At 37.0% G+C, this 9,301-nt stretch overlaps 1 protein-coding gene across 2 annotated transcripts; it reads left to right on the top strand.

Annotated features, from left to right (window-relative positions):
* Window positions 1–257: 257 nt before the first annotated feature.
* On the top strand, window positions 258–4,722 carry LOC112789181 (S-adenosyl-L-methionine:benzoic acid/salicylic acid carboxyl methyltransferase 1). 2 transcript variants are annotated; one of them, XM_025830964.3, is made up of 5 exons: window positions 258–502; window positions 640–732; window positions 1,227–1,631; window positions 1,973–2,212; window positions 4,099–4,722. In XM_025830964.3, exons 2-5 carry the CDS (start codon window positions 655–657, stop codon window positions 4,465–4,467), a joined length of 1,092 nt encoding a protein of 363 aa, XP_025686749.1. In that variant the 5' UTR covers window positions 258–502; window positions 640–654; the 3' UTR covers window positions 4,468–4,722. The 2 variants fall into 2 exon arrangements, with proteins under 2 accessions (XP_025686749.1, XP_025686750.1); XM_025830965.3 differs by lacking the exon at window positions 4,099–4,722 and adding an exon at window positions 2,883–3,139 and having other exon boundaries at window positions 326–502.
* Window positions 4,723–9,301: the final 4,579 nt, after the last annotated feature.

Genomic DNA, 9,301 nt, shown 5'->3' with positions numbered 1-9,301 from the left:
GTGAGAGAAACTATTTCATTCTTTTTAAATTAACTATCTTTTCTATTTGTGAAGTTAATTTAATAAATTGATGTATTGGACATACTTTTGTACAAATAGATTAAGTTTTAAATAAATTTGGAAAGAAAAAAATATTTTTTATAGAACTATATATGCATTTTAAATTTTTTTATTCAGGTGACTAGTACTGACTGGTCCCACTTTATCTGAATATCTAACAGAGCAAGATAGGTAGGCCTTATGCCCTTATATTATGTGGTTACAAATTAAATTTACGGAAAATTGAAGTTTGCTATATATGGAAAACTCTATACACATTTAGGAAACGTCCAACAATATAATCATCCATAAATAGATAGAGGCTAGTAGGTTTATTTTCATTCATCATATTACAATTTATAACACAAGCAAGCAGTGAACAAGTGAGCAGCTTAATTAGCTTGGGTTCAGGAGCATTTTTCTTTGTTCAGTAATTCAATTACCAGATAGAATCTTTACTCTGGTGCTTTCCTCCTTCCTCCTTTTTCTCCTCTTTTCTTTTTTCTTCGTTTGATTTTTTTTTACCAGATAGAATATAATCATTCTCCATTTGTTATATTTGTTACCATTTATTTGATGATATTATTAATTATTCCATAGCATCAAAGAAGAGGAATGGATACACAGCAAGTAGTCCTCCACATGAACCATGGCACAGGAGATAATAGCTATGCTAATAACTCCATCATTCAGGTACACAAATAATAATAATAACAATATTCTCTTTATTTCTCTGTAAAATTGCTCACATCTCAACACTATTAGTTAATTAGTTAACCAATAGTCCAGTTTGTATTTTTACTTTTAATATTATCAGTTTTTAGAAATTTGTAAAAAGAAAAGAAAACATTTTTTTATTATTTTTGATATTTTTTATACAAAATAAAAAAAAATACAAGCCAAATCCATCTTAGGTTAGTACTAAGTGTGTGATATTAAAGTGGAAGAAAAATACCTTTATTAGTCCTATGATTGATATATAAGTACTTTTTTATCCGAACAAATTTTATATATTGTCTATTCTCCTGTAAAAGATATTGGCAGTTCACACAAAAATTATTATTGATTAAATACCAAATTTGAACAAAAAGGAATTTTGCTTACGCCGTTTCATGAGTGACAACGAAATTAATTAATTAACATTATTATGTTCTATATGACATTAATATATGAATATATTTTGACAGAAAAAGGTGATGAGGGAGGCAAAAGGCATAGTAGAAGAGAGTATCAAGAGGTTATATACTATTATTCCTGTTCACTGCTTTAAGGTGGCTGATTTAGGTTGTTCTTCAGGACCAAATGCTCTTCAATTGGTATCTAATGTCATGGACATTGTTGATACAACTACTTCTAACTTGAATCTCAAACCACCGGTCTTTCAATTCTTCTTGAATGATCTATATGGGAATGATTTCAATAGCATCTTTAAATCACTTCCAAAATTCTTGGAAAGCCTAGAAGAAAAGAAGGGACACAAATTGGGTCCATGTTTTATTAATGCCACTCCAGGGACATTCTACAGAAGGCTATTTCCTAATGATTCCTTACACTTCGTTCATTCTTCTTTTAGTCTTCATTGGCTTTCTCAGGTGATAAACCACATCACTCACAAATTAAAGTCTCCATTGAATAAATAATTATTTTGACACCCAAAAAATTTTGATTTTCCTAAAATAAATTCTAACTTTTATTTTTGACAAAATATACTCCTAAATATTGGTTCTGTTTGACAAAATAACCTAAACGTTCAGAATGATATGTTAATGATTAATTCATTTTATCAAATGAAACTGACATTCGAAAATTTCTTCGATAAATTTTTTTTTTATTTTGTCAAAATTAATATCTTTCAGGTGTTAAAATGATTATTTATTCTTAGTGATTTTACTCTTATTGCATTGTATGCTTTATTTTTGTTTTCAAAATATAGGCTCCAAAGAAGGTGGTTAATAAGGAAAATATACATTTAACAAGCACAAGTCCTCCAGGAATGCACAAAGCATATCTTGAACAATTCCAAAAAGACTTTAAAGTATTTCTGAAATTACGTTCACAAGAAGTAGTGGCTGGAGGTGGAATGGTTCTCACTTTATTCGGAAGGGACAAAACTCGTGATATCAGAACTGTTTGGACCATAATTGGCACAATACTCAATGACATGGTCTTAGAGGTACACACTTACGTTATGTTTGGTTTGATAGAAAATGAGTGAAAAGAAAATAAATGGAAAGAAAATAGGTGAAAAATGATATTTTTCTTTGTTTGGTTATGAAAGAAAATAGTAAGGAAAGAAAATTTTAGTTTACAAGCAAGAAAACTAAAAGAAAAATGTTATATTTTTATATTTTCAATATTACCCTTAGTTATATTATTAACAAATATTAATATAAATTTAGTTTTATTATATTATTATAATAGAAATTTATATTTCAAATATTATATATATTAGATAAATAATTTAAATTAAATATTTAAAATTATAATATTTTATAATATTTATAAAATATAATAAAATATGAATAAATAAAAATATTTATACTTTATTTTATGATAAGGATATTAATGTAATTTTATATTATTATGATTTTCTTTCTTCTCACTTTTCTTTCCAAACAAAAGAAAATTTTCCCTCTATTTTCTTTTCATTTATTTTCTATTCATCCAAACAACACACAAATAACTCAACTTTTCTTTCAATTTTCTTTCCTTTTATTTTCTTTTCTCTTATTTTCTTTCCTTTTATTTTCTTTCTAACCTCCAAACAAACCCTAAGTATATTATATAAACTCTTGTTTTCTTTGTATTTTCTTGTTTTGCTCAAATTTAATTTTATGAAACAGATACAAATACAGGGATATTGTCGTATAGATCAACTATCTAACATACATGGAAGGAATCAGCCTAGTTGGCTTGCCATGGCCGGCCCGAAAAAAATTGAGAGGAACCATTTAGGATGTTTATGGATCGGGTTGGTTTAGATGTGAGAGAGCACGAGAATCGAGTCAATTAAATTTTAATTTTTTAGATTGATTTGAATTTGTGATTTTGAATGAGAGAATCCAAATTAATACAAACCGATTAAATTCGGATTAGATCAGTTTGAATGATTGAATACTCAATTACAAATGAAATTCATAAAAACTTTTAAAAAATTAGAAAAAATTACAAATCATATAAATACTATAAATATGTAATAACAATAATAAAAAAGCAATACATTATCAATTCAAATTTAAATCACTATTATAATTTAAAAAATTTTAGGGTCAAATAATAAATTTGTATATATATTATTATTAGATTTTATTTATTTATTTATTTAATATTAAACTAATCAGATTGTTTAAATTTTGCGATCCAAAAACCAATATCCAAACCAACTAAGGTCTAAAACCAATATAATCGGGTCGGATTAGTTTTAGACTAGTAATCAAATTATCTGTACCCGTAAATACTCCTAAATCCATTTTTCTGTAAAACCTGCCATGCTACTTCAGATATATTTAAAAGTATCATGTATATATGTTTCTTTTACCAAAATGTTATAAGTTAGAACTTTCAACTTTGTTAAAGAAAATATTATTTATTATTTATAAATTTACCAAATCTATTTAATAAATATATGAAAAAATTTATTTGTATCTTATTAGATTTTAGATTCATTTAAATTTTTAACTCAATTCAAAGTTTTTATTTATTAAGAGGCTCGTTAACAGGATTTAGACTACATTAAACTTTTAAATATGCCAAATTCGGTTATTTAAATAAGTCTTTAATAAGTTACAAACTAAGTTAGCCTGAATTATTACAATACATACCTAACCTTTTTAATGATAAAGTCTGACTGATTTCCTTCTCAATTATGTCCACAGTATATACTATATACTACCAATAAATGTTGCACATATTTTTTCTTTCAAATTCTTTTTACTTTTTAAAATGTGTAGGGATCTTTTATAACATTTTGGTTTGCATTTAGTTATGTTTTATATATCTACAATTTCCAAATTTTCACTCTAATAAAATGTTGTAATAATGGTATTTAATTTGTTGTAGAATTTGATTGAGGCGACAAAATTGGAGTCCTTTAATTTACCATTGTATGACCCAACAATAGAGGAAGCTAGAAAAGTAATTGAGAAAGAAGGATCTTTCAGTCTTCAAAGGCTAGAAGCTGTGATAATGGGTTGGGATGCCAACATAAACGAAGGTGTTGATGAGAATAATAAACTTGATCTAAATATGAGGTCACAGTTTATAACTAAACAACACAGAGCTGCTTTAGAACCTCTTTTGAAAGCACAATTTGGGGAAAACGTCATGGACAAATTATTTCTCAGATTTAAAACTAAGGTTGTCCAATTGATGGAGGAAAAAAATTTGGAATTTCCTACTCTCCTAGTATCCCTAATTAAGAATGCTTGAAGGGATTAAGTACCATAAAATTACTATATTTGTATTGAATGTTTTTTCCTTTTGTGGAAGGAATGTCTCTTATGCATGTTCAGAACCTGTTTTGAAGGCACAATTTGGAGAAGAAGTCATGGACGAACTTTTTCGGAGATATAAGAATAAGATTCTCCAATTAATTATGGAAATCGACATATTGGAATTTCCTACTCTAGTAATATCTAAAGAATGTTTGAAGGAATGCAATAAATATATACTATGTATTTCTTATTTGTCTTCTTGAATAATATAACAAAATAAAACTACATCAAAAATTAATATATTTAAGACAATTTATATTAGAAAAAGGTTTATTTTAAGATAATTTATTTTAAACATATACAAAAAATTATTACAGATTTTATATCTTTTATGAATAAAATTTCTAAATAATTTATCACGTATAACAAACTCTCACTTAATGAACTAATAGTTACGATTGAATTAGACATACAGACTCAATTTTAATTTTAATATAATATTAGAATTTAATTAAATTTTTCATGCTTTTATGTTTCTGTTTTAGGGAAGAGTTCACATACAATGTGGAGAATTTTTCTCAGTCTAACCTCTCCCACTCGCACAATGGCAGACTAGTAATTGAGTTGCAACTAACTTGTTAACTTTCCAGATTGGGCAATATGGGGTAGGGTGGGAACCGAATACTTTCTTTCTTATCCTCTAATTATCTCGAGTGTATATGGTACATTAAATATTGAGAAATTACTCAAATCAGTTCTAAAATCTCTTAAAAGTTGGATATTTGAGTCTTTTAAATTTTAAAATATATAAAATAATATTTAGTATTTATTTTTGTTAGATAATACAATTTTTATCCATTAGTTATTAACATGATTACTGACATTAATTTATATATGTGATTATTAAGTGTTTACGTCTACATTTTAGAGAAATCAATTCCTAAGATAAAATATAAAATAATCCTTAAAATTTTTTTAAAATTTTAAAATAATTTCTAAAAAAATTTATAAATGTCAAACTAATTCTTTTGAATTATTTATATATAATTACTTTTAAATTAATAAATTATAATTTTTAACATTTTTTATTTATTTATCTCAAATTTATTTGTTTATATAAAAAAAATTTATTTATTTTTAAAATAAATTATAAATTAATTTTGAAAAATGTTGCGGCCTGGCCCGAGCCACGCACGGGTCGACCCGACCCTTTGGGAACCCGACCCGGGCGATCGAGCCCCTCGCGTCCGCCACGATGTCAAGACACGCGTCCTCATCGTGCCCTAACACAGCTGGGAGGAACCTTCGCAGAAAATGGGCTCCTCCCCTCAGGGCCCACCTCTGACACAGTATAAATAGGGAAAGACCTGTCCTTCCCAAGGTATGTCATATCCTTTCACCTCACTATTCTGCCCGCCTGCACATTGCTGACTTGAGCGTCAGAGTGTCTTTGCAGGTGGCACCCCCCATCACTCTCTCTCCAGGACAAGTGCTCGACTACTCGGCGAACCCGCAACCAGAACGACCCAAGCTAAGGCGTCCTTACTCCCCCACCAACCCTCCCGATCTGTCCGGAACCCGACAACCGAACATTGGCGCCATCTGTGGGGACTCCCCGCCTAAATGGAAGTCGTGCTGGGTCCCGGCGACCAAGCTCGAGCAGCCGGAGTGGAGGGGGCAGCCTCCGTTGCCTCGCTAAGGGGGCGGCGGAGGTCCCCCCAACAACACACGAGAACCCGACCATTCGGGGAAACGGGCGGCGACAGCGCCATAATAATGCAGGAGCTACGCCACAGGGTCCAGAACTTAGAGCGACAACTGGCCGACCGGGAGAGGGATGGGCGAACTACCGATCCCAGCTATACCCCGTCTCCCGGAAGCGAGGAGGAAGACTCTCACCGAAGCCGCCCGCGGCGTGCATCCGCATCCCGAACGGAAGCGGAGAGCACGCGGGAGGAATCTCCCATACTGAGAAGAAGAAATGACACGATCATCTACTCTCGCGGCAGATTAACCCGCCGAGCGACAAGAGGTCGCGAAGACGGGGAAGGGAGATCCGAGAGAACGCGACAACCCGTGATAATGGGCGCCACCCCGTTCCACCGGTCTATCCTTGAGGTCCGGTTGCCGAAACACTTCGACAAACCAACGGACATGAGGTACGACGGAACTCAAGACCCCCTAGAACACCTCACGGCCTTTGAGGCCAGGATGAATCTGGAGGGAGTGGGGGACGAAGTAAGATGCCGCGCCTTCCCGGTAACCTTAGCAGGGCCAGCGATCAGATGGTTTAACGGCCTCCCTCAAGGTTCCATCAACAGTTTCTCGGACATCAGCCGTGCATTCCTGGCCCAATTCACAACGCGGATAGCGAAGGCCAAGCACCCCATCAACCTTCTAGGGATAACCCAGAGACAAGGAGAACCGACGAGGAGGTACTTAGATCGGTTAAACGACGAATGCTTGGAAATTGACGGCTTAACCGACTCGGTGGCCAGTCTTTGCCTAACAAACGGCCTCCTCAACGAGAACTTCCGAAAACACCTTACCACGAAACCGGTTTGGACAATGCATGAAATCCAGACGGTGGCCAAGGAGTACATAAACGACGAGGAAGTCAGCCGAGTTGTAGCCGCCAACAAACGACAACCCAGCTACAATCAAGCCCGGCAACAGGGCAATGGGGAAAGACCAAAAGGACAAACCAGAGAAGAGGCGCTGAGTAAGGCACCAAGAACATTCCCCCGAGTAGGAAAATTCACCAACTACACTCCGCTTAATCTCCCCATCGTGGAAGTCTACCAACAAATAGCCGAGAAAGGAATCCTGCCGAAGCCCCGACCACTCAAAGACCGCACCGGAGGGAACAAGAACCTTTATTGCGATTACCACAAGGGTTACGGTCACCTAACGCAGGATTGCTTCGACTTGAAGGATGCATTGGAACAAGCGATAAGGGAAGGTAAACTGGCGGCCTTCTCCCACCTGATCAGGGAGCCAAGGAGGCGCTACCGCGACCAAGACGAGGAAGGCAAAACCCGTTCGGCAAAAAGGCGACAAGAGCCAGAAGGCGGAGAACACGGCCTCACGGTGATAAACGTAGTTACGGCCAAAAACGCCGTACCAAAGTCCAGATCCGCACATAAGAAGGACGCCAAGGTATTGTCGATCTCCTCCTCGTCGACGCGAAGCTCTAAGAAGCCTCCATTCATTTCTTTCGGCCCAGAAGACCAATGGTTCGACGACATCCCGGAAAACCCACCCATGGTCATAACGGCCAGAGTGGGGACCGGCCTTGTCAAGCGCATCCTTGTCGACACAGGAGCAAATTCAAACATCATGTTCCGCAACGTGTTCGATGCGCTGGGATTAAAAGATGCCGATCTGACGACTCATTAACATGGGGTGATAGGATTAGGCGACCACTTCATCAAACCGGATGGAACAGTATCCTTGCCAATTTCAATAGGGCAACCCCATGGCAGGAGATCCGCGATGGCCGAGTTCGTGATCCTCCGAGACTCCACCGCCTATAATATCATTATGGGAAGAAAAACGATCAACGATTTCGAAGCCATAATCAACACAAAGCTGCTAATCATGAAATTCGTTACAGATGACGGATCCATAGGATCCATGAGGGGAGACCTTGAGACGGCGGTCGCTTGCGACAATGCCAGTCTCTCCCTCAGAAAGAAGTCTAAAGAGGCGTCCGGTGTGTTCCTAGCCGACCTGGACGCCAGAGTAGACGACAAGCCCAGACCGGAGCCGGAAGGGGATCTAGAGAAGTTCAGACTCGGTGACGAAGAGGGAAGGTTCACATTCGTTAACAAAAACCTCCCTCACGAGTTGAAGGAACCTTTGGTCGAAATGATAAGAGCCAACAGTGACTTGTTTGCTTGGACCCCAGCCGACATGCCGGGCATAGACCCAAAAATCATCTCGCACCACCTAGCCGTCAAGGCGGAAGCACGCCCGGTGGCCCAACGAAGGAGGAAGATGTCGACCGAAAGAGCGGAGGAGGTGGCCAGACAGACGGCCAGCCTCCTAGAAGCGGGTTTCATACGGGAAGTGGACTACTCGACATGGCTCTCAAATGTAGTATTGGTAAAAAAGCACAACGGCAAGTGGAGAATGTGCGTGGACTATTCCGACCTCAACAAAGCATGTCCTAAGGATAGCTTCCCCCTCCCTAACATAGATGCACTCGTCGACGCTGCGGCAGGATACCGGTATCTAAGCTTCATGGATGCCTATTCCGGTTACAACCAGATACCGATGCACCGCCCAGACGAAGACAAGACGGCGTTCATAACACCAGGAGGAACTTTCTGCTATAAGGTAATGCCGTTCGGCCTAAAAAATGCGGGGGCAACGTATCAGAGGCTGATGAACAGGATATTCCACGATCTCATAGGAAAGACAGTTGAAGTCTACGTGGACGACATCCTCGCAAAGACAACACGACCTGACGACCTTCTGAGTGACTTGGCAAGTGTATTCGCGTCCCTTCGGCAACACGGCATGAGGCTAAATCCTCTCAAGTGTGCTTTCGCCATGGAAGCTGGAATGTTTCTCGGGTTCATGATAACCCAAAGAGGGGTAGAAGCCAACCCGGAGAAGTGCCAGGCGATACTCCAAATGAAGAGCCCAGGCAGTATCAAGGAAGTCCAAAGGTTGGCAGGACGGCTGACTTCGTTGTCACGGTTTCTTGGGGCATCGGCAACGAAGGCCCTACCATTCTTCAATCTCATGAAGAAAGGAATAGCGTTCGAATGGACACCCGCATGCGAGGAAGCCTTTCAACGCTTCAAAGAAATCCTGGCGAC

Source organism: Arachis hypogaea, chromosome 3 (assembly GCF_003086295.3).
Source record: "Arachis hypogaea cultivar Tifrunner chromosome 3, arahy.Tifrunner.gnm2.J5K5, whole genome shotgun sequence".
Classification (NCBI taxonomy): Eukaryota; Viridiplantae; Streptophyta; class Magnoliopsida; order Fabales; family Fabaceae; genus Arachis; species Arachis hypogaea.
This window is presented reverse-complemented; position numbering and strand designations above follow the sequence as displayed.